The 26437-nt window shown below is 35.3% G+C and overlaps 1 protein-coding gene across 3 annotated transcripts in view; it reads left to right on the plus strand.

Annotated features, from left to right (window-relative positions):
- Positions 1-25913, plus strand: part of LOC143224863 (glutamate-gated chloride channel-like) — a 373200-nt gene extending 347287 nt beyond the window's left edge. For 2 of the 3 annotated variants that reach the window (XM_076453239.1, XM_076453238.1), the window contains exons 4-9: positions 2885-2952; positions 5387-5610; positions 8812-8894; positions 11063-11197; positions 19551-19969; positions 21978-25913. In XM_076453239.1, the coding sequence (XP_076309354.1) occupies positions 2885-2952; positions 5387-5610; positions 8812-8894; positions 11063-11197; positions 19551-19969; positions 21978-22208 (1160 nt within the window). In that variant the 3' untranslated portion in view covers positions 22209-25913. The remainder of the gene's footprint in view (positions 1-2884; positions 2953-5386; positions 5611-8811; positions 8895-11062; positions 11198-19550; positions 19970-21977) is intronic. The other variant, XM_076453240.1, reaches the window with a different exon arrangement.
- Positions 25914-26437: the final 524 nt, after the last annotated feature.

Raw genomic sequence — 26437 nt, forward strand, 5'->3', positions numbered from 1 at the left:
AGTAAGAATTTAGAATATTTATTGAAAGCTTTAGCCTAAAGGGAGAATCAAGTCCGAGCCAAACTTAACAGAATTCCAGGGTTAAGTCGGTTAGTGTTTAAGTGCTCAAGAAGTCACGTTTCATTTCGTAAACATCAGAGCACAGGAACTAAGTACGTATATATTATGAATCCAAAGTTCTATCAGTCAATGAGTATTACATGGTCAAATTTGCCCCTATCTTTGTAGAAACCTGGGTTTATACGATGAATTCGTTTGCTTTTAAATTTCACGCAAAGATGATCGAGGGTTAGCTGCTTTAACTCTCCCTAATTTTGAAGTTATAACCTAGAAGGAAAGCATTTAGTTATCCCTTGGGCTACTCTTTACCAAAGAATAATGGGGCTGACATTTACATTTAAGCCTTACCACTGAAAATGTGGGGAGCAACCCTCAGGTTGACCCACCTCCTCCAATGGCAGAGCAGTATCTCTGCGGATTTATACCGCTAGAAAGAGGATTTTGATAGCAGTAGTGGGCAGAACACGGATAGCCCTTTGTGTAGACTTGTGCTTAATAACATACAATAACCCTCATATTGCGAATCCAGTGTCTTAGTCGCTAGGCCATAGCCTCACATGTTCAGAAACTTAATTATACTTATCCGATATCATTGAATCCCATTAACGTAACCGTTAAACACACGCATTTAATGACAGCTCATATGCTAATAGTTTAGAAATAAGCCGTGCGTGGCGCTGCAGTTTGAATGATGAGAAGTGAAGTGGAAGGTCCAAAGTTGGAGCCACAATGTATCACTAGACTCGCTTCTCATTTTTAATTGCGTTGACGTTAAAACCGCGACACTCAAACCCGTTATTCGATTAAGGAAAGCCACACAGAAGGTCAGTAGTTTTAAATTAAACATGAGTATGTTTTGAAGTTATGTTTAGGGTTATGTTATGTTTTTAATTGAAAAAACTATGAATTGTTGGAAAAATTCATCATTGTTGTTGTTGCTTCATTTTGTTTAAAATCAATAATCCTTCGTTAAACACAAAGTAGTACAATGGAGTATTCGTGCTGTACTCATCCGGGTATCAAAACCCGGTTTTTAGCGTTATAGGCTATCAAACTTACTGCTAAGCCACAGAGGAAGAGAGAATGCATCAGCAATGCAACCTTCTTATGGCGATTTACAGAATATAATAAATGTAAGAAAAATTACACTTTTTTTTCGTGTAACAATGCAAGTGACGTCACGAAATTTACAGCCACTACAAACAGAGACTGAAATAATGAAGACGTTACCATGTGATCTCTGTAAAGGGCGCCTTCTGGTTGCACAGCAAAAAGCCTGAGACTTTACACCGCTACAATCGAGTTTCGATACTTTCGGCGAAAAGAGCACACAGTTAGCTCATTGTGTAACTTCGTGCTAAACAAACAAATAAGGTCTGGCACGAGACTCGTAATATGATGATCGCGGGTTTGAATCCCCGTCGCACCAAACATGCTTGCCATTTCAGCCTTGGGGGCGTTATAATGTTACAGTCAATCCCACTATTCGTCAGGAAAAGAGTAGCTCAAGAGTTGGCGGTGGGCGGTGATGATTTACACTTCTAGTCTTACACTGCTAAATTAGGGACGGCTAGCACAGATAGCCCCTCGAGTAGCTTTGTGCGAAATTCACAAACAAAACCCAACAGTTTCTTATTGTAATACAATTTGGCATTACTCAACTTAATATTGTTCAGAACCACATTTATATACCATGATTGCTGTAAGCAAAATAATTAATACGTCCTGCTGTTTAAGAACTTTTCTGGATACAGGGGTATGAGTTATATTTACCCGCTTTTCTCAAGATGTTTCTTGGGGTTTCGTACACAAAACTCTTCTTCTGAATGTAACATCGATTCGATCGTATGAGTCCGAATATATCTAGATTGTTTTGTCTTTTCCTGGTGGGCAAATTATTGTCGTTTTGCAGCTCGAATTTTCTAGAAGTTTCCGAAAGTATTTTGGTTGATACGAGTTTCTTTCTTAAGTAATTACGTACAGTTAATGAAGCTAAGTTTTTGAAACTGTCTTGCAATTTAAACACGTATACCGATATTTTACCAAAGTTTGCTCTGTTAAATTAAACATTGGTAACCTGAGTTCGTTTAACTGGTTGTTTGGAATTACGCACAAAGCTAAACTACGGGCAATCTGTGCTTTGCCGTGGTATCGAAGCCAAGTTTCTAACGGTTTGAGTCCACAGACATAACGCTTTGCCATTGGCGGGTGTTGTGTTAAGAACCCAAGAAGAGAATGGGTATAGTTTGGTTTGATTTGTTTTGAATTTCGCGCGAAGCTGCACGAGGGCTACCTAGCCATCCCCAATTTAGCAGTGTAAGACTAGAGGGAAGGCAGCTAGTCATCACCACCCACCGACAACTCTTGGGCTACTCTTTTACCAACGAATGGTGCGATTGACCGTCACATTAAAATGTCCTCTCGACTGAAAGGGCAAGCATGTTTGGTTTGACGGGGATTCGAACCGGATTACGAATCGAGTGCTTTACCCACCTGGCCATGCTAGGGCCTAAATTGGATATATTTTTTATTTTCTATCACACTCTAACCCTAGTACACAAACGCAGTAAATAAAATTAATTAATTATTAAAGATTTTCTGTGAAGGTTTCTTTATTTTTAAAAGTTCCTACTTAAAATAATCTCACAAAGAAATAATGCGGTTCTGTAATTCATATTCAAAAATAGAATATGCTCTTGAGAAACTACCCCAACAAATATTTGACGATTAAACAAATAGTTTAATTATCATATCATAATCACCAATTAATCGTTTGTTTTTGTTGTTTTTGCTCTTCTCTTGTTTAATTTTTATGTTCTTTCAGATGGCCCGGCCATTGTGAGTGTTAACATCTACATAAGAAGTATCAGCAAAATAGACGATGTTACCATGGTAAGTTTGTGAAAGCATTTATTACGTCATAAATTGCAAGAAACACAGTGTTAGTGGTGAGTGGAGTTGTGTGATGTTGGCTTTCACAATCAACCATCACAAATGGTTAAACAGTTGCGCTGAGTGTTTGGAAAGTCAATGTGATTGATTAACGAGGTTTTCTCATTTACGAACAGAAGTGCTTTTCTATTTCATTAACGGTGCGCTAGACCCACCGGTTTCTGTTTTAATTACGATACAGTGTTTAATGTATGACAAATAAATGACATTTTTACACGGGTAAGCTCGTACTCTCCAACAGAATTGCAGTTCTGATGAAAGCTCAGATGCAGTTCTGGATCTTATAGATGAAAAACCAAAAATTCACGATGTTTATATTCGTAGCCGTATTTACTTATTGTCAGTGCCACGGAATCATGTATTACTTACATTTAACATCTACTCAGATAAATTAAACATTTTATCATATCGAACACTTCAGATAACCATTCACCTAATTAGTGACATTCGAATCTTGGAACTGTAGATGCATAATTAGTAGCCGTGGATATAAATACTAGAATTATAAAATCAACGTTAGACCTTTGGCAAAGTGAGCCAGAGAAGGAGATTCGTCCAAAACGCTGCTTAAAAATAAAAAGTTATGAAGTCTGATGTTGGTTTTGCTATATTTTGTGTGTGTTACTTTAAATATAACGTTTTTATATCTGAGTAATTGATGTGTTTGGTTGGAGTTAGAGGTTTTATTCCGTAACTAATTCTAAACACGTTTTTGTTGTTGTTTTTACAAACATTCTGGTGGGTCATAGAGTTTATTATGCTCAAATTTACCTATGACCGTTGACATCCATCTCTGTTGTTTACCAATCACAGGTAGCATACATCACTGTTTACCAATCACCACTGACGCCACCTTTGTCGTTTACCAATCCCAGTTAATATTCGCCGCTTTTGACAAATCACTATCAACATCCACAGCATAATCACAACTAGTGATATGCAAACTCTTCGTGGTCTTTATTAAGATAATATAAATATATACAAAGGTAACTAAAAATCGCAAATGTTAGCATAAACCTTAAACAGTATAATGGCTTATGAGGCCTAGCTGATTTAATTAACTCTAATCCAAAATTTATATGAAAAAATTTTAGGCTTACTCTTAGATGTCGTTAATTTGTTTTTCCAGAAAACTTTTAATAAAACGTAAGTTTGTTTTTTCTCCGTCTAACAAGTGAAATCATTTGGCGATAAGCCAAGAAGAACAAAGAATGTTATTTAAATTTCAAAACACATCAAAAACGTATGGGAAAAGTCCAACAGACTTTGAAAACTGAGGTTATCTTTTTCCTGGTTATTTTTTACGCTACAGCTATGGTACCTTGCCCTAAATATTTCGCTTTGTAATCTCTTTGACTTATTTTAGTGAAAAACTAATGTATTTGTCTTTTTTCTAATGGTATATACATTTTTGTCACATAGTTTCCATTCTGTGCTATATATGCTATTACCTTTATTTTTTTTGCCTAGGACAGCCAAACCCTTTTATCCCTGGCTGTAGACAATTTCAAAGGAAAGCTAAGATTTACTTTTGAAACTACATTTAAATTCTTTTAATGAAAGCTGACAATCAGAATCTATTCAAATCTTTAAATGTATTTTGTTGTTTTTGCTAGATTTGGTAGTTTAAAGTAGTTTAACCACTGAAAATGGGCACTTCCAAATATATATATATATATATTATTTTGAGCATCAAAAAATACTAGTGGCTTAAAAATTCGGCAAATTTTTACTTTATTATTGCTAAATATAATTGGCTAAAGCATTTGAATGGCTCAGCAGAGACTAGAGTTCGAATCCTACCGAATTTCACCAGTTACATTTAAACTGTACCCAACTGTATTTTTGTATTAGAAAAATCTAACGCTGTAAGTCTTTAATAATATCATAGTTTTATTTTACTTTTTGCAATATTCTACTCTAATTATCGCGTCGACAGTAAAATACGTATACGCCCCAGTAAAGACTTTAAACTGTTATTTTATTGGATAATTTCATATATATATAAAGAGAATATTAATACTGAAGAGTTACATTAAATTAAACAAAATCAACAGGAAGGATTGCGTTAGAAACAGCAACTTCAAACCTCTGACTCGTGTCTGAATTATATATATATATATATATATCAAGAGAATATTAATACTGAAGAATTACATTAAATTAAACAAAATCAACAGGAAGGATTACGTTAGAAACAGCAACTCCAAACCTCTGACTAGTGTCTGACTAATATATATATATATATAAAGAAAATATTAATACTGAAGAGTTATATTAAATTAAACAAAATCAACAGGAAGGATTACGTTAGAGACAGCAACTCCAAACCTCTGACTAGTGTCTGACTAATACTGAAAACTCTTTCTCTCAGGAATACAGTGTGCAGTTAACCTTTAGAGAACAGTGGCGAGACGAAAGGCTTGAGTTCGACGACATGAATGGTCAGATGGCCTACTTAACCCTAACCGATCCAAACAAAATCTGGAAACCCGATCTCTTTTTCTCCAATGAAAAGGAGGGTCATTTCCATGACATCATTATGCCAAACGTATTACTTCGGATTTATCCAAATGGAGAAGTCTTGTATAGTATAAGGTAGTTACATTTATTTTAATATTAGGGCTACTTAACAACAGACATACTTAATATGTATTTGTACTCATGCTAGTAACAACACGAAATTTTATGCTAATAAACTTGTAACTGCCTGTAAATATATATATATATATAAATATGTATCGTAATTATATTGTTTACTGCCATCTCACACTACATAAGACTTTTCAAATACTCTAAGTTTACAAAGTTTTAATGTATATAAATGTTATCGAAAGTTCGAATCTCTGTCACACCAAACATGCTCGCCCTTTCAACCGTGGGGGCGTTACAATGTGACGGTCAATCCCACTAATCGTTGGTAAAAGAGCAGCCCAAGAGTTGGTGGTGGGTGCTGATGACTAGCTGCCTTCTCTCTAGTCTTACATCACTAAATTAGGGACGGCTAGCGCAGATAGCCTTCGTGTAGTTTTGCGCGAAATGTAAAACAAACCAAACCATGTTAATATTAACAAATTTATTTGCTACACCTGATGTGAGAAGAATTACGTCACAACTTTTTAAACTCGCAAACGCCTTCTCATAATGACTCGTAAAACTAAACAAATTTGTTAATATTTTTTATTAAATCTTTGTGAAAAGATAACACTGTAGACTAATTATCTACACTTTGCCCACCACGGAGAATCAAACCTCAAGTTTTTGTGTTTTAAATCCATGACATTACTCTGACCCACTGAGAGGGGGACGTTTCATACTTTACATTATTCGGTTATAATTTATTCAACAAAATGAAACTTAATGAATTTTTACTGGTGGCCAAACTCGTCACGTTTCAATTTGTTTTTCTTAAAATAAATAATTCATATATATGGACCAACTTATTTTATTTTCAAATCGATGGAAATTTCTTTGATAAAATAATAAGTTAGTTAGAAACTACATTTAATAGCCCCATGCGTTCAGCAGATAGCCTGATGTAGCTATGACATTAGGAAAACACTGAAACACACGCACACTCAGATTAACTCAAGGTTTGAAGACTGAAAATAATAGTAAAGCTTTAGATATTTTTCGTTAATTATTGTTTTAATTTTTAATTTCAATTATTAACACCAGTTCATGCTATTTATCATGTCCAATATTTTGTTGTTTCACACAGCTTGTAGTGGGTACTGGAGGTGTTTAGATATTCTGGCAGTAAAGTTAGAAAACAAAAACGTTATTTAACCAAAGTTTCATCAGGACTAGTTTACGAGAACTCAGATAACAACAATAAAAACTTTCTCTAGACAATTATACTGATGGCACTAAAATGGCCAAACGTTGCCAGAAGTAAGAAAGTTTTTATTATCATCTGGAGAAAAAAGATAGTTCTTTTTGTTGAGCAGCCATCAGTTTCCATAATTTCCTAAAATATAAAATACTTATATGATATTTTGATAGCTTAACGATGCACGCTATGAGTTAAAGCAATCACTAAATAAAGCAACGGTTGGAGTTTTTGAAAAGCGTTGCATCTATATGATAGCTCCTTGTAAATTGTATGTTTTAGATCCAACCATACGAAGGTAAGTTTTACTTATTTCCTCATTTTGATTTTCAATTTTGTGACTGAATAATAGCCGATTAAAAAGATCCGAACAAGACGTAATACACGCGTTGCTAACTAAAATCATTGATTTCTCTACTGACGCTTAACCCTTCTCGAGCGAAAGCCTTTAACGTTTAGTAAATTAAATCTTTTAAGAATGTGAATAGTAATAGAAACGTTGTTTTTATTCCACGAGTTTCACTAAAGCATTGAGACTTGAGAAGACGTGCGCTGTAATTAGAAACGTCTCAGAAGTCTGCGAAAAACAAATATCTGTAACAAAAAGAACAAACACTAAGCTTATTAGTAAACCTCAAAAACACAACTAATCCAATAAGATCGAATCGTTTCGTTGCTCATACAATTGTAATGTACTCGTTAGGATTGTTTATTGATTTTTTGAAGCAAAGCCACACTGGTCTATCAGCTGTGTAAATCGCGGGGAATCGAACCTCGGATTTTAGTACTGTAAGTTCGTAGACTTACCGTTCTTCTGTTGTGGGATTCCCCTCGGTGGGCTTAGCAGATAGCCCGTGTGGCTTTGCTATTAGAAAACACACACACTGTTAGATTTGTATATTTTTTTAAATTCGCGCAAAGATACATGAGGACTAGCTGCGTTAGCCGTCTCTAATTTAACCATGTAAGACTAGAGGGAAGGCAGCTAGTCATCACCGCTCACCGCTAACTCTTGGATAACTCTCTTACTAACGAATAGTGGAATTGACCGTCACATTATAACGTCTTCATGGATAAAACGGCGAACATGTTTGGTGTGACTGGGTTCGAACCCGCGACCAAAAGATTACGACTCGAGCGCCCTAACCACTTGGCCATGGCGGCTCGGAGAGTGTTGGGATTGTTCTAAAAAATTAAGTTGTTGGTTAATAATGAATTATATGAAGCAATAATTTATCTCTCTGCTCAAGTGTCCACTCAGTGGCATAGCGGTGTGTCTGCGGACTTATACTGCTAGAAACCAAGTTGCGATACGCGTGGTGGGCAGAGTATAGATAGCCCTTTGTTTAGTTTTGTGCTTGATGACAAACAAGTGTTAAAATATTTATTTCATAGAACTTTCAGCTTATTATGAGTTACTAAGTTTTGCTTTCAGTGACCCTTAACCCTAAAGTTTAATAGCTGAGTATTCACTATTATACGCCCCTCGTTAGTACAACGGTAAGTCTACAGACAACATTAATATCAGAGGTTCGATTCCTCTCGGTGGGCTCAGCAGATAGTCCGATATGGCTTTGCTATAAGAAAACACAAATATTTTAGCTCAAATAAAAAATATAAAACCTAAAAATATAACTAACACCCTTACATGTAATATTGCAGGAACGTCTATATATTACTTACCACAATCTCAGTAACACATAAGTTACGATATTTTACAGCTTTCTATATTTAAATGCAAAAGTGAATATAGTATAGATATATACATTTAAATCGATTAGCATTATTTTTCGAGTGAAATTGGTCTTTATTCATCGATATACAAATTTCTCACGAGGACGGTTTCAGATCTTAACTTTCTAACTGACACCCTGTGTAACAAAAGTTCGTCATTTAAGATCTACTTTCAACGAAATAATAATTACTAAAACTTACTATTAATAAATAATATTTTTAAACCTCCAAAGGATTTCGTTAATGTTATCCTGCCCAATGGACCTGAAGTATTACCCTCTGGACAAACAGACCTGTTCTATCATCATGGCCAGCTGTAAGTATATAGCATAATAATGTTACCCTATTATCTCTATTAATATCATCTATAGATTAAATCAGTATCAGTTAAATAGCGTTATAGTAAACTTTGTGAATAATTTTCAGCCCTTGTTACTACTACTTAGCACGAGCTACTGTCTGAGTGGTTTTTGTCAGCCTGACGTTTATTCAGTCTACTTTATCAGCGAACATTCTCAAAGCAAACTTTCGGGAATTATTGTAATATAAAACAAATTGACTTTTTTTTACAGTGTCTTTATTCGGTTGCTTTACTATCACTTAAAAATTTAAATGAATTTAACGAGGCGTTTCTTTTTTTGCGATAGTACAGGTTATAGTAAAACTTGAAACATTTGGAGAAGTTTATTACTGCGTTCGCCAGTGTAAACCTTTTGTTTTTTTGTATCCATTAACTAATGTCCAAGTGGGAAATAATCAGAATAATTTTTAAAGTACACTTATGTCTATTGTACGAAATTAAAATTTTCTCTGAATAATGTAATATGTGTCGCTTTAGACATTTTAGTTTGCAAAAACTAGTTCAGGAAAGACGTTTTCATAAAAGTTTTGGAAAGTTCTCATTTTTCAAGCTTAAATTAGTCCTTACAAGCCCAAGGACCTATGTCTCCTAATAATACAGTTTTCTTCCAGAACTTAAAAGTGGCACTGATTTCTTTTGTATGAACCTCGAAGCAAATGAACCTCCTGTCCAAATCTTCTAAAAGCACGAAACCTTTCCATTGAGTTCTTTCCATCTTCATGGGTCTTAATGACCGAGTTAAAAAAAACAAAAACTTCACAAAATGATGTACAGCTTTAGGCCCAAATAAAAAACATTCAAACTTAATTTAGTTTTCAACTCTCAAAAGAAACTGTTTCTGTCTGGAAATAAAGAAGAAAGAAACCATTAAGGAACATCAGGAAGGAGTAAAAAGTAGATTTGTGAAATGAAAGACTGTTGGCAGATTGCGTTAATTCATCCTTAAAGGAAACTCGAACATTCTAATCATATCAGACTCGCTTCACGTCACTGCAATACTTTGGTTCGTATAATCAGCGATAAAATATTGGGAGAAAAAGATCTTCATCAGGGGAGACCTTCGAACATTCTGGATATTGAACTGGAAATTAAATCATTGCATCGAAAGTTGCGTTTATGCTAAAATTTAAACTTAGTAAGTTTCTGAATAGTAAAAATTATTATTGGTTTTGCATTTAAAGTCTCAGACGCTACGGTCGTCGTCACTGTAAGAAGCCATTTCTTTGTGAGCTCGGTTATGATATAAGGATATAAAGAAATTCTGTTGCTTACCTTTTGTGGTATATATTTCACTTTTTTGTACTTTAATCTTAAAACCTTGGCAAGTTGTTGTTGTTTTTTTTAAATTGGTTTTGATATTTATAACCACATTTTGTGCGTGACGTAACATTAAAGGGATATTTCATTGTGAGTTTAGATTACTGACTGGAAACAAAATATGGGATTTCGTTTTCTTACCACCGACCACTTTCATTCATAATATCATGTTATTAAACTACAGTTGGATAACAATATTAGAGTACGGGTATCGGAAGAAAATACGTAAGAAACTTAAGCTTACGCACAAAATAAACATTTAAGTAATTGGAGAGAGCTCTGTGGTTCTTACTGTAATACTTATTGTATCAGAAGCGACAGTGGTCATGATGTGAAACATGTTTTTAAATATAGGATCCTACTGTAAGTCAGACACTGTTTGTTTCTACAGCTGTTATGTATACATAATTGAACAGCGACTCAGATACTAACCACCCGATGGCTACTTTATACTTCTGAACTCGGAAACTTGTGCTTGGGCCACTTAAGAATAATTTAATTAAACTGGTATCAATTTTATCATACGTAATGAGCCATATACTACAGACCAACAGAACACACCTCTCCAATGTAGGAACTACACGTTATAAGCTTTTTTATCAGTAATAGTCCTCGTTTCCTTAATGTCATAACTACAGTAGAATCTTACCGAAGACCACGAACTCAAACAGTTGTTTTTTTCTTATCAGCAATAGTCTTCATTTGGTTAATGTCGTAACTACAATAGACTATTACCGAGGAACAATAACTCATACACTCAACTTTGTTGTTGTTTTTACTAATTTGTTTCTGGATTTCTACGTCAGACGGATACACGACAGATGACCTTGTATTCCTTTGGAAAGTTGGAGATCCAGTACAAGTTACCAAAAACCTTCATCTTCCACGGTTTACATTGGAAAAGTTCAACACTGAATACTGTACCAGCAAAACAAATACTGGTAAGTACAAACTACGTTCTGTGAACTGTACCAGCAAAACAAATACTGGTAAGTACAAATTACGTTCTGTGAACAGTACCAGCAAAACAAATACTGGTAAGTACAAACTACGTTCTGTGAACAGTACCAGCAAAACAAATACTGGTAAGTACAAACTACGTTCTGTGAACAGTACCAGCAAAACAAATACTGGTAAGTACAAACTACGTTCTGTGAACTGTACCAGCAAAACAAATACTGGTAAGTACAAACTACGTTCTGTGAACTGTACCAGCAAAACAAATACTGGTAAGTACAAACTACGTTCTGTGAACTGTACCAGCAAAACAAATACTGGTAAGTACAAACTACGTTCTGTGAACTGTACCAGCAAAATAAATACTGGTAAGTACAAACTACGTTCTGTGAACTGTACCAGCAAAACAAATACTGGTAAATATACAGCAAAACAAATACTGGTAAGTACAAACTACGTTCTGTGAACTGTACCAGCAAAACAAATACTGGTAAATATACAGCAAAACAAATACTGGTAAGTACAAACTACGTTCTGTGAACTGTACCAGCAAAACAAATACTGGTAAGTACAAACTACGTTCTGTGAACTGTACCAGCAAAACAAATACTGGTAAGTACAAACTACGTTCTGTGAACTGTACCAGCAAAACAAATACTGGTAAGTACAAACTACGTTCTGTGAACTGTACCAGCAAAACAAATACTGGTAAATATACAGCAAAACAAATACTGGTAAGTACAAACTACGTTCTGTGAACTGTACCAGCAAAACAAATACTGGTAAGTACAAACTACGTTCTGTGAACAGTACCAGCAAAACAAATACTGGTAAGTACAAACTACGTTCTGTGAACTGTACCAGCAAAACAAATACTGGTAAATATACAGCAAAACAAATACTGGTAAGTACAAACTACGTTCTGTGAACTGTACCAGCAAAACAAATACTGGTAAATATACAGCAAAACAAATACTGGTAAATATACAGCAAAACAAATACTGGTAAATATACAGCAAAACAAATACTGGTAAATATACAGCAAAACAAATACTGGTAAATATACAGCAAAACAAATACTGGTAAGTACAAACTACGTTCTGTGAACTGTACCAGCAAAACAAATACTGGTAAGTACAAACTACGTTCTGTGAACAGTACCAGCAAAACAAATACTGGTAAGTACAAACTACGTTCTGTGAACTGTACCAGCAAAACAAATACTGGTAAGTACAAACTACGTTCTGTGAACTGTACCAGCAAAACAAATACTGGTAAGTACAAACTACGTTCTGTGAACAGTACATGAAAGTAACAATCAGATAATCAAAGTACGATATTGTGTTTTAATGGCAGAAACGATAAGACATTCACAGTAAAATAATGTGTTTTAATGGTAGAAACAATAAATAATATAATCACAACTAAAACAAAAGATGTCTCAGAAAACCAACACCAACTGCTACAGTGTTTAGATGCTAAACGCGTCTAAACAATTATGCTGCAAAACATGAACACCAACTGTAGTGTTTAGATGTTAAAAACGTCTAAACACTAATGTTACAAAACATCATCACTAAATGCTACAGTGTTTAGGTGCTAAACACGTCCAAACAATAATGCTACATACCTTACCATCTCAGATTCTAATTCTACATGTTTGTATACGTGATTTCAAATTTTGGTCATTCTGTTGCAATAATTTGGTGGAATTAGAGTGAGATTAGAATTTTCACCCTATGCGCGTGATTTGAACGGTCAGACTAGTTGTTTTAGAACAAAGTGACATCGAAAATCGAACCCCACATTTTAGCGTTCTAAGTCCGTTAACTTATCACCGTACCACCAGAGGACTAAACAGTCAGGGCACAAATCCGCAAGGTTCACGTATTATCGTCCCTGATTTTGATTTACTGAACAGGGATAAGTCAGACATCAGCACTCGCCGCTATTAATATCTTGCCTGACTTTTGAACTGTGTAATAGAATCAGTAAAGTGTAATATGAGGTGCTTTAATGGAGTGAAACACTTCGATTTGGGAGTAAAAAACAACAACCAAGGACAGATTTATTTAATATAGCTTTTTAATTAATTACGGTTTCTTAAATTATAGGCCCGGCATGGCCAAGCATGTCAAGACACTCGGTTCGTAACCTGAAGGTTACGGGTTCAAATCCCTGTCACACCAAACATGCTCGCCCTTTTAGCCGTGGGGGCGTTATAATGTGACGGTCAATCCCACTATTCGTTGGTAAAAGAGTAGCCCAAGAGTTGGCAGTTGGTGGTGATGACTAGCTGCCTTCCCTCTAGTCTTACACTGCTAAATTAGGGACGGCTAACGCAAATAGCTCTCGTGTAGCTTTGTGAGAAATTCTAAACAAATAAACAATCTTAAATTATATCTTTTTCCTATGATCACACATTCAGTGATCTTTAAATAAAACATAACGAAGATACAAAATCGACTAATCCAAGAAAAGACGCCTCCCCCCAGTAGCACAGAGGTATTTCTGCGCAATTACAACGCTAGAAACCAAGTTTCGATACCCATGGTGGGCAGAGCACAAATAGCCCATTGCGCAGCTTTGTTCTTCACTTTAGAAAAAAACAAACAAACCAAGAAACGGCACTGCAGCAGCCCGCTGACGTAATCAGCTTGCCTTAACACGTGACTGCATTTCTTAAGAAATATCAGTTTATAGAAGTGCCTTTTGACTTTTATAACAATGCCATTTTAATCAAATGTATCTGATCCTCTTACTGTGTGTGTGTGTAATTAACAAAGTTGTCTTGCTCTGTCTAAGAGTCTTACATAAAAGTAATTGTAAAGTTGATAAAGCTTCATAGAGAAGAAAATTATTAATAAATTAGAAAAATTAAAATCGACATTTAGACATACGTCACCAACTTGACTGTGCTACAGTTTTGATGAATGTTAAAAAGAAAGGAGCTCTGTTAATGAAAGAGGGAAAATTCGCATTATGAAGATTCTTTTCCGTCGTTCCGTTGCTTAATCAGATAGAGACATTCTGCTGATTCGACAAACGCCGAGAAAGGAAACTGCTTCGTTAAACATTGCTTAATTAGTCCTGCAATCGATTTAGTTCGGAAAAACCAAACCTTGGATTTTCCTGGTTTCTAGTGGATTTTTGTTGTTGTTTTCCTGAGTTATTTAGATGTTTCAGAATATTTTATACAGAATTGTTAAGATGAAGTGCTTTGAAAATGTCTACAAAATGTTTCTTAATCTACACAGTATTGCTTGTTTGTTTGTTTGTTTTTAATTTCTCGCAAAGCTACACGAGGGCTATTTGTGCTAGCCGTTCCTAATTTAGCAGTGTAAGACTAGAGGGAAGGCAGCTAGTCATCACCACCTACCGCCAACTCTTGGGCTACTCTTTTACCAACGAATAGTGGGATTGACCGTAATATTATAACGCCCCCACGGCTGAAAGGGCGAGGATGTTTGGAGTGACGGGGATTCGAGTCTACACATAAGAAAAGTAAAATGTATGGTATCAGAAGGTATTTTAAATAATTCGTTATACCGGATGGTGTATAACAATTTAGATATACCAGTGACACAAGATTGTTGTGATAGATATTTCTGGTCTCAACCGACTACCGAAAAGTTTATAAACGTTTGAAGGATATAGAACAGAAGATAATTTGCTTGGGCATTTGTCTGTACATGCTGCCGTCTGGAAGTGACTGAAGAAATCTTTAGTGGAATTTAAAACTTAAACCTGGATGTCGAAGCGCACGTGGAATAAAGTGCCAGGTCGGAGATTCATAACCTCAATAATAATGATCTATAATTTTGAACTACTGATCAGATAAAATGTGACTAGCCAGCAGCACTTATCGCCACAAGGAACTTGAATGACTGTCACTTTTATAACGCAGAATATTTTTAGCATTATCACACCTTAAAATACAAAAACTCTGTGTACAAAGTGTGACACGTTCAGAGCTGACCACTCCCGACAGCTGAAGCTATAAACATATCATGTTTATTCTCCAACATTTCATCACTTTTTTACCAATGAATAGTGAAATAGGCCGTTACATTATAACGCCCCTACGGCTGAAAAGGCGCAAGCATGTCTGGTGTGACAGAGATTTGAACCCGCTGATTAGGAGTCAAGCGTCTTATAACAGCTTGGCGTGCCATGCCTAAACTTATAACTAGAATCCTACCATATTAAACAACGTTTACTAACAGATTTCGAGGTCTAGCTGTGATTATTTTATGTAGCTCGTAAAGGAATGTTAGATATTAAACTTTATTTTTTTAAAGAGTTTCTTAGGTTCAGTTAAACCAGACTTAAAAACGTGTGGATTATGGTTTACGACAATAAAACAAAAAGAATGAAAAATGAAGGACCATTGTCTTAACACGCTTGGCCATGCCGGGCAAGACCATTGTCCTAATGTTTTCTAGTTCGTGAATAACGTTTTGTTTGTTTGTTTATATTGCTATTTATGAAAACACTGCGCACTCGAGTTTCCCCGTGTAACGTTAAGTCACAGCTGTTTCATAGTTTGACTGGTTGTCATATAACAGTCGACAGTTGCATTCGAAATGTTACGTTATTTTAAAATTAGGTTTAAAGTGACAGCATACAAGCACGAAACGCCTATCAACTGGTGCAAATAACCTTGTCGTAAGAATTCAGATTATAGTTAGCATCTGATATTTATATCTTGAACTTCACGCCACTAAGTGGTAGAGGACCAGAGATACCCGAGGGTCAAACATAACCATGTTTTTTTCAGCACCTGGAATCTCGGACCTTTCATCCCACAGCCAAGCCCATTAACTACCGGGCAAAACTCAGCCCAAATTACAAAATTTAGTATGTCAATATTGAGGTTTAGATCAAAGTGACATAATGAAAGAAAATGTTATAATAACATGGTGGAAAAACGTTAGTTGTGACCGAAATAGAATCATTTGATAATATTAGTTTATTACCACAAACGGTTTTACATTCATTATTTCATAATCAAGAGAGTCTTTAGACTTCACTTACAAATTTGCTATTCTGTGCGCTACACGAGTGACAATGACTCATTGTCAGCGGGTTCAAATCTCTGTCACACCAGACATGCTTGCGCCTTTTCAGCCGTAGGGGCGTTATAATGTAACGGCCTATTTCACTATTCATTGGTAAAAAAGAGGAACCCAAGAGTTGGCGGTGGGTGCTAATGACTACCTGCCTTCCCTCTAGTTTTACACTTCTAAATTAGGGACAGCTAGCCCAGATAACCCTCGTGTAGTTTTGCGCGAAATTCAGAAACAAACAATTAATTAATTATATTAATGTTTTAGAATCTTGATTGATTTCCTCTGATTGCGTTCATGTTTTAGACTTTCGATCAGCTTGGTCTAATAGTGGTATTGTTTTAACTTTTCGGTTTTAAAATTTTAATCTATTTTAATATTACCTTATCAATATACATCTGTTGAGGCCATAAGGTAAAGCAGAAGACAGTAAAGAAAGATTTCATTCAGTTAATTAATTAATTATAATTGTTTTGTTAGATTTGTAGCATTGTAAAATTCGAAGGAAGTTAGTAAAAGAGACTGTATCCAAACAGTAACTGTTTAATCAATCACAAACTGTCTGAAAGATGCCTTAAGAAGTGCGTCAACAACGACATGTTTGATCAACGATTTGAGGGAACGAGTTTGTTTTACTCGGGAAGACGAGTCAGGTGTAATTAATAAATAATTACTGAAGATATCTGGAAGCTTCCCTTGTGCTCTTTTTATTATTCTGTTTTTATTTTTTATGCTGTGTAATGTGCTATACACACCAATTGGCTCTTAAGAAATTCATGACTACATTCATAAAAAAAAAAATCATTTGAGCCATAGGTTTGAGTGCGTGTTTGTTTTTATAGCAAAGTCGCATCTGACTATCTGCTGTGTCCACCGAGGGGAATCGTACCCTTGATTTTATTGTTGTAAATCCGTAGTCTTAACGCTGCTCCAGCGGAAGAAGTTCCAACCGTGGGAATCACAATAAAAGATGATTAATAAAACGTATGTACGTGGTAATTTTTTTCCATCGGTTGCTGTTCGTTTCCCAGTTTCCATTTCAATACTTCCGTCACACAGTAATGTATAAACTCTACTGCCGGAGACTTGACTGCTATGCCTTAGTGAGTAAAAGGCTGAATAGTAATTGAATGGACATAATATGAAAGAAATTTGTGAGCAAGTAATTTGTGTCACTTTTACGGACGGAGTCGTGCCTTTAATTACTTTGTATATTGTTGCCTTTGATACAAGAATGGCTTTTGTTTCTGACCTTTGTCTTCGTGGATCCTTACCTGTTACAAGACGAATAATTTGTTTACCACAGCTGGGCTATGATTTTTTCTTGCGTGCAGGTTTCTTTCTTGCTGGTCCTGATCTCCCAAGATGATCCATAAAATTTTGTTTTCCAATATCATTAATGTAGAAGAGATATCTCTAATCTGAGTACATATCTGTGGTGTGCGTGTGTGTTTTGATATTTTGCCTCCGGGTGTTTTCCAAAAAAACAGTCAATTTACACAAATAACACCAAACAATATTAAAACGTAGTTTTGATATAACTTGTTCCACAGCAGCTGCAAACCATTTCAATTAAAACATATTTACAACAAAAGTAAAAAAGAGAATGCCCTAAACATGTCAGTTATTGAGAATACTACCTTAGCTTCTCCTGTATAATTTCAAGGCCAATCAACAACAATGAAGTGTAGATGGACTACAGTACTAATTATTTTTTTATTACAAATCAACAGGTTGAGTAGGTCGTAGTAATTCGTGTGTTTTAGTAACATTAGTGCCGATGGTAGATTACTCAGGATTTTGGCACAAAACTACATAAAGAACTATCTGCACATAGCCGTCCCTGAACCGGAAATGATAGGTTAAACCACTTACCACCATCCACCTCCAACTCTGGAGCTACTCTAGTCTGGTCCATTAATGGTATTTCACTCTCACTACTATCGTACACCCATGACCCCGTACAGTCACGCTTCGCACGTTGGGATCATGAGTGCACGATAATAGTGAGAGTGAAAGACGCAACAAACAGAGAGAACGGATGTGACGTAGTAGTTAGTTGCGTCATTTGACATATTATCGACAACGCTTAAAAAGGTGTTAACATCTTAGAGTTTGTTTCAAAGGAAAGCCACGTTGAAATATCTGCTGTGTCCAACGTGGATACTCGAACCTCGGATTTTATCATTTCAAGTCTGTAGATTTGCCACTTTGCCACCGGAGGACACATATCACACGGGTCACATGAACCTAAATCAATGTGCTGAGAATCAATCGCGAAATATTTCTTTTTCAAAATATTTATGAGTCAATTATTTCTTTATCCACAACATGTAAATATATATATATATATTTCTGGTACAGCGGTAAGTCTACGGATTTACAACGCTAAAATCAGGGGTTCGATTCCTCTCGCTGGACTCAGCAGATAGCCCAATGTGGCTTTGCTATAAGAGAAACACACACACATATATGTATGGGTGTTGTTGTTTTTTTACGTTTAACCAATAACCTTTTTAAGTTACCAAAAATAACTAAATCAAAGTTGTCTGGAGGTTACCCGAGGATGCTTCTCAGTGAATGCGACTGGACAAATAATTTATCTCGCAAAATAGAAATCAAACAAATCCATTATATATGTTTGCCTTAATGTCACCTGTTCATATTTTCAAATCCATGATATTTCTTTCTTACATCATTTGTTCTGTTCTCACATCTAAGATTTTTGTTTCTTCTATCATGATGTTACTTGTCCGTACTTTCAAATCCACGATATTTGTTTCTTATGTCACATTGTAACTTGTCCGTATTTCCAAATCAGTATCTTCCTTATATCATAACGTCACTTTTCTATATTTTAAAATCAAGAGTATTTCAGCGCCGGCGTGACCAGGTGGTTAAGACGCTCCATTCGTAATCTGAGGGTCGCGGGTTCAAATTTCGCGTAAAGCTACACGAAGGCTATCTGCGCTAGCCGTCCCTAATTTAGCAGTGTAAGACTAGAGGGAAGGCAGCTAGTCATCACCACCCACCGCCAACTCTTGGGCTACTCTTTTACCAACAAATAGTGGGATTGGCCTTCACATTATCATGCCAACACGGCTGAAAAGGCGAGCATGTTTGATGTGACGGGAATCCGAACCTGCGGCCCTAAAATTACGAGTCGAGTGCTTTTAAACACCTGGCCATGCCGGGCCTCGTTTTTATCTCTCTCTGTTTCAAGAAATCAAATTTCAAATTACTGAAATGTTTAATTCTTTTATTTTAGGGGAGTACAGCTGCATCCGAGTGGACTTAATATTCAAGAGGGAGTTCAGTTACTATTTGATACAGATCTACATCCCTTGTTGCATGCTGGTCATCGTTTCTTGGGTATCCTTTTGGCTGGACCAAAACGCTATTCCCGCACGAGTTTCGTTGGGGGTCACAACTTTGCTCACCATGGCAACACAAACTTCCGGTATCAACGCGTCACTTCCACCCGTGTCCTACACTAAGGCCATTGACGTGTGGACTGGAGTCTGCCTAACCTTCGTGTTTGGAGCATTGCTGGAGTTTGCTTTGGTGAATTATGCGTCAAGAACGGACATGCACAAACAGGCCGCTAAGCAGCAGCGTAAATGGGATATCGAACACTCTAGTTTGGACACTGACCACATGGAGGATGGAGCTACCACTTTCGCCATGGTAAGGAACGTTACATGTTGCATGTTGTTTTCTACCCCCTACCCCACCCCATTGTGGTACACTTTACACTGTTATTTTACGCTATTTTACGCTAATTTAGTCTTACCTTTCTTTAAGTTATTGTACCAAAAGAACGACACTCGCAAATCTGGTGTTGTCAGAAACAAACATAACAAATTATTGAACTATAATTAACGAGAGTATATATTCTAATTAATTAATTAATACACACCAGTGTAGCAACAGAAGTGATTGCACAATGTGACCTTGTTTGTTGGTCGTTCTGTCCGTTATTCACTCCTCGTTCTTTCAGAAGTCTCTCGTCTCAAGATTTTGGTTCATTTATTTCACACAATATTCACACAAAGCTACACAATAATTATCTGATTTTTCAAGTGGTAAACTATAGAAAAGGCAGCCAGCTAACAGCAACAACCGTCGAATCTTGAGATGCTTTAAAATCGATAATGGGTTTTGACAGTCACCCTTATAACGCACCCACAGCCCCGATGTGCGGAACGCGATTTTTATCGTTACAGCAAAACAGAGACCCGCATTAGAACCCTTGAATCCGCAGCGTAGTACGTCTGGCCAGTACCTCAAAAGAAGACCAAAATTCGAAATAACAATATAAATTTACAATTTTGATATTGTGTTCAACAACAACAAGACGAATGCTTATGTTTCTTCCGAGAAACAACTAGAAAAACAAATGTTAAACATAAAATAGAGAAACCTCTTATTATTTGAAAGTGTAAGTTTTATTATGGATTTAATAATGATAAACATTTCAATAAGCAAAACAGATATGTGATATTTTGTGTTGTTTTTATAATTTGTTGTACACTGACGAATTCAGAACGATAATTTAAGCTTCGGTGTTATTTGTCAAAACTGATGCAGCTACTTTCAAAGTTTAAATCAAAAAGACCAAGTTCATACAGCGTCGAACGTTTTTCACTTCTTATATTTTGTTCATTCTGCTTCATGAGTCACAATATTCAAGGTTAAAGATGAATTCCAACTTTATATCAACACTGAGGTATGAGTAATTTTGTCCTAATTACCGAAGTTATTTTAAAGCGTTTGAACTTAAACGGAATGTTCAGACGAACTTAATTAAAGAAGCCTAATTTAAGGTACTTAATTAAAGGAAGTTTCTTTATGCTTTCAAACATTTTAATTTGATAACGAATGTCATTAAGTTTTTATGGGGTAGTTTTTAGCCTGCTAAATTGTGAATTTCAAGGTCCAAGGTTCGAGCCTTAGCATGATGATGAACACTTCTGCACTTCCAGTTGTGGGGCGTTATAACTGTGACAGTTAATCTCCCTTCAGTGTGTGTGTATGTTTTCTTATAGCAAAGCCACATCGGGCTATCTTCACCGATTGGAATCGAACCCCTGATTTCAGCGTTGTAAATCCGTAGACTTACCGTTGTACTAGCGCGGGGGCTCCCTTCAGTAAATATTAGTCATCTAAACGGCGGGTGATAGTTGGCCACCTATTGGTCAATAATTCTAAATTGGAGATCTTTATCCCTGGAACTAGGGATCTTTGAACTGCCCACTTATAACCCATCTATCGTATAAATGATTTAGGAAGTGGGTGTTTAATTTTGCTTTACAGATTTGCACTTTGCTAGGAAACAGCAGAATGTATGAAATATAGAATCAGTTTGTTTCATGAATCTTTAACAAAAATTTTAAACTGGAAGTAAAAGGCAACGAAAATAAAAGTAGTTAATTTGTTATTGGTATTTGACATAATCGGTGTCATTAAATAACTCGTGTACTATATATAATAGCATTGTCTGTGATTTCACCTACAATAACATTAAATAAGCATACTGCATTCTGGTCAGATATCAATGCCACCACTGGCAAAATAGAACGTTGTATTTAAAGCATATAAAATTATGAAACTGTAAAAATAATAATCTCTGTGTTATTTATTAAGAAGCTGTGACCTTGTTTGTTGGTCGGTTATTCACTCCGCGTTCTTTCAGAAGCCTCTCGTGCACCATCGTGGAGACATGCATTCTGATAAAGTTCACCAATGTGAAGTCCACATGAAACCCCCGAAGAGCATCAACCCTTGCAAGGCCTGGCTCAACAAATTCCCTTCTCGCTCCAAGCGGATTGATGTCATGTCGAGAATCCTGTTCCCTCTCATGTTCGCTCTCTTCAACCTCGTGTATTGGACGACCTATCTCTTCCGGCACGAAGAAGATATATGACTCTTTGTTCATCTTCTCGGGTGCGTGGTTTTGTGGGAAGTAATGGAACCGTTTGGCAACGCAGCAAAAGCGGAGCAGTTTTCTGAAAATCAAACTTTTATTTTTCAGTCTTAACACATCTTCTACGAGATAGAAAACAACAACAATCTAGGTTATAATGTTAAACAATGGATTTGTTGTCAGATGAAAAGCAGCGATGGTAAGGACACGACGCATGCGCATGTTCGTAGCGTAACGTGGTTTCCAATTTCAAGCTAGAGAAATACCACGGCATTTTCTTGCGTGCCAACTTAACCGTGAAAATGAATGCAGAACAGGTGTCTTTGGACGAAAAAAAAACAACAACAACACGAAACATCGATCGTCAACGTGCTTTTGCTCAGTAGTGTGAACTCAGGACTTGGCCAGAAATAACGTAACACAGTAAACAGCGCCTCTGTTGGAGAAAGATGGCAAAAGATCATGTAGTTCTTGTTCATTAACAAAGCGAATCCTACTCAGTAAATGAAAAACTGAGAGCTAATGACGAAATTTATTTTAAAAACACACGAATTTAGTTATTCTATTATAGAGACAAATATTATGGAAGGATGGAATCACTCAGTTGTAAATAAACCGTTTAGTCTATATTGAAAAAACAGAAGTCTTAGCCACAGTCCTAAGAGCGAGCACTCATAATTAAGATTAATGAAGTTAACTGAGTTGAAAAACCACTGATTTAATATAATTTTATAATGTATTAGGCGATAAAATCCTAGTCTGCCTAATAATACGCAGTAGTTCAGTTTTTATTCGGACACTATAGCGTGACTTATTTAAATGTTAATAATTTACCTGTCACATCTTGTCTTACGTCACTTTCCTTCTCCTAAGTCTCTGGATCTAGTTTGGATTCCAATAGATAATATTTGTAACATGAAACTGAGAAAGTCTCTTATTCGTTTTTAATCCACCTGTCGAACCTTTTGTTTAAAAATTAGTTTTATTGTAGTTTCCTTTGTGCTGACACAATATGCACTGTCAGCTGCACGTTCGTGATCGCTTTGTTTCGGAATTATTTTATTAAGCACTAATGTGTGTGGAATATTCAACCTCTGTGAGTTGTGGCTAACATATACCTTGATTATTTATGTCTATATTAGACTACGTTAACCTGGCTGTCACATAGTTTTATGTATAATAATTTAGGAGATTAGACTTCTCAGAGAAAAAATACATTCTCAGTACTTACATATTTGTATGAAAGTTAAGGATGTACAAACGAAGACAACACAGAAAATTATTCGGTTTGTGTTTCAATACCATTGTAATCCCTTTACCGTTTTGGGGGTTTAAATGACTATTTCTTAAAAATACGTGAGATTATTAAAAGAAGTAAGGTGGGAAAAGTTTAAACGTAAGGAATCTAACTTCAAGTTCAATACATTTCCAAGATAAAGGGTCAATGTTTCACGATGTAAATTAAGCTATCGTAGCAAATACGACTATTATTTTTCTTCATGAAATGCCATTTTGATGCTATCCAAATATTCCAGTAATAACATTACTTACCTCATTATTCTTATTCAGGTTGAGTGTCCTTCGAAATCTCAAGGCATAACTAATTTTTTTAAGCCAACTTTGTCCAACAGAGGTCGCGAGTAGCACTAGAGGCAGTCTTTAAATATAAAGGCTGATTATATAGTTTGTAGGTAGTACAGCACTTCTTTAAAAACAATTAAATTATAGTACAGAAGCGATATGCACAGTTTTTTTTCATCTATTGTTAATATCTGACTTTGGGCTACAATGAACAGTTTTTTGGCATTGTATTCAATAGGCGCTGGTGCACGTGGCCAATCCTAGGTGTTTATTGTACATATATATATGTGTGTCACGTGACCTAGCACCAGAACAAATAGTTTTAATTCATAGTGAATAGATTTTATGTACAAATAATAACTGTTTATTTCTATGTCAAAAAAAAATATTATAGGAAAATTATTGCCCGATAGCATACAAGTGTCTGACAATTCTATTTTCTTGTCAACATTTCATTACTTGTTGAGATCTGAATATAAATATTAATTTGTTAAATTAGAATTGTCTTTCGTGCCTAGATATATGACAACATAGCAGCTTGTGGCAAGTAGTTTCTAGTTCTTAGATAAATTATGTATATACACACACATATATAAATATATATATTTACTTAGAATTTTCAGAAGTTCATAAACCAGAATATGAATGTATATAATCGGTTAACTTCAACAGATTTGAAGGATACGTTAAGCTGATTTATTAAGGGTTAAGGGAAATGTTCTCTTTTTTCCCCTGATATTTGGTCTGTTTCACCTTTTACAAAGTTGTTATTATATTTACTAAATATTAATGTTGTTTTTCTTGTTTAAAACTTAGCTCCAAGAAGAAGATCCAGGCATAACACTGGACATAACTCTATCTTGTTTAGTTTTACTCATATCGAATGGTGTTTTTTTATTATGTTCTCTATTCGTTTTCTATTGCAATAGAATGAAAACAAACAAAAGAACAACCTAGTTTTTATTTTATTTTTTAAAGATTTAACGAGAGTTTCTATAGGAAAAAAATGACAGGTTTTTCCCAAGAAGACATGTTATTACGTCATGACTTAATGTACTTTTCTGGAAACTTTTTCGCACTGGCTACGTTTATCTTCTTGTTGAGATAACGTTCTCAACACACAGAAAATTATGATGTACCTATGAAACTTTTCGTTCCATGTATTTTGCTTCTTCTGTTTTGTTTTCTATATTTTGGCTTAGTTTCCAGTTGGCCCCTTCCTATCTGGAGATTATATGGCTCGTTGTCTTTTTTTTAAAGACTGGTCTTATCTTCTAGCGCAGTCCTTTGTCTCCTCTTCTTGTGTTTCAAAACTTACCACATGAGGCTGGATGTATCACACATAATAACAACAACACCAACAGCTCACGATTGCAAGCCTTCTCTTAGAAAGAGAATAAATGTATCTCAACGAAACCGAAAGAACTTTTTTTAATACGTATTTGTTCATGTGCGACACACGTAGGAATCGTTTTTAAAATTTTCTGGATCCTAGAATCCAGATGGAAATTGTGTGATTGATATTTCATCTCTGTTCCCTGGCTTTTACCAAAATTTTACGTAGGTCGTGTACGTTGCTTTATAACCACTAAGTGTTTGTGACAAGATTCGATGTTTCATGTTATATATGTACGTATATCCATAATCAAGTTTGATTCAAAAACAACAACAAAGTATTAACCAATAGCGTTTTGTATTCCACTCTGATAAACCTGTAGCGTTTCTTATTTCACTCTGATAAACCAGTAGCGTTTCTTATTTCACTCTGATAAACCAATAGCGTTTCTTATTTCACTTTGATAATTTAAAGCAATTATTTCGAATGTTAACACATCTTTTACACACTATGCGTACCAATAACTAAAATTATACATTTCGAAAGTTCTGTTGAATTTTATTATCGTAGTAGTTGCATAAATCAAGTTGTCAAAATGCTTTCCTTTTTTAATTATCTCAGATTTATAGACTGCCTTTCCTTTTTTAATTCTCTAGTACTTATAGAATAACTTTCCTATTTTTAATTTGTACATTTTCCCCAATTCGAAATTTCTCAATACGCTTTTAAAAAAGTCCTAAATTTTCACTTACTTCCTTTGAAAATTCGTTAAATTCGCGTTTTTAAATTTTCTCACACGTTTATAAAACATTAAATTTTTGAAATGCCATCTAGTTTTCTCTATTTCCTTAATTAATAAAAAATATGCTTTTATGTTTAATTTTCCACAGTAGTAAAATAATTTCGTTTTTATATCTTCATATTGTCGCAATATTTTTCCCTCAAATTTCTTCAGTTTCCTTTAATAAGTCTTAAGTATTTCGTTGTACTTCGAATTACAACCTGCTCTAAGAAAATAAATAAATACGTTTCATTATGTGTATCGAAACTTCAACTGTAAAAGAAATATTACATTTTATACGTATGAATACATTTTGAAGTTTCTTTTTCCATTGCAATGGACTACTTTTTGCATAATGCTCTATAGCATAAAGTAACACCACATCCATGTCTACGCAATCATACATCTTCAAATGCATGGCTATTGCTTGCTTTGATTTTCTTTTCATGGAAAGAAAATTTTATTTATAACTATGATTTAGCTTCGTTACTTGTATAAGTATCACACAAGATGGCGTTACAAGTTCAATGC

Source organism: Tachypleus tridentatus, chromosome 9, assembly GCF_004210375.1.
Source record: "Tachypleus tridentatus isolate NWPU-2018 chromosome 9, ASM421037v1, whole genome shotgun sequence".
NCBI classification, from domain to species: Eukaryota; Metazoa; Arthropoda; class Merostomata; order Xiphosura; family Limulidae; genus Tachypleus; species Tachypleus tridentatus.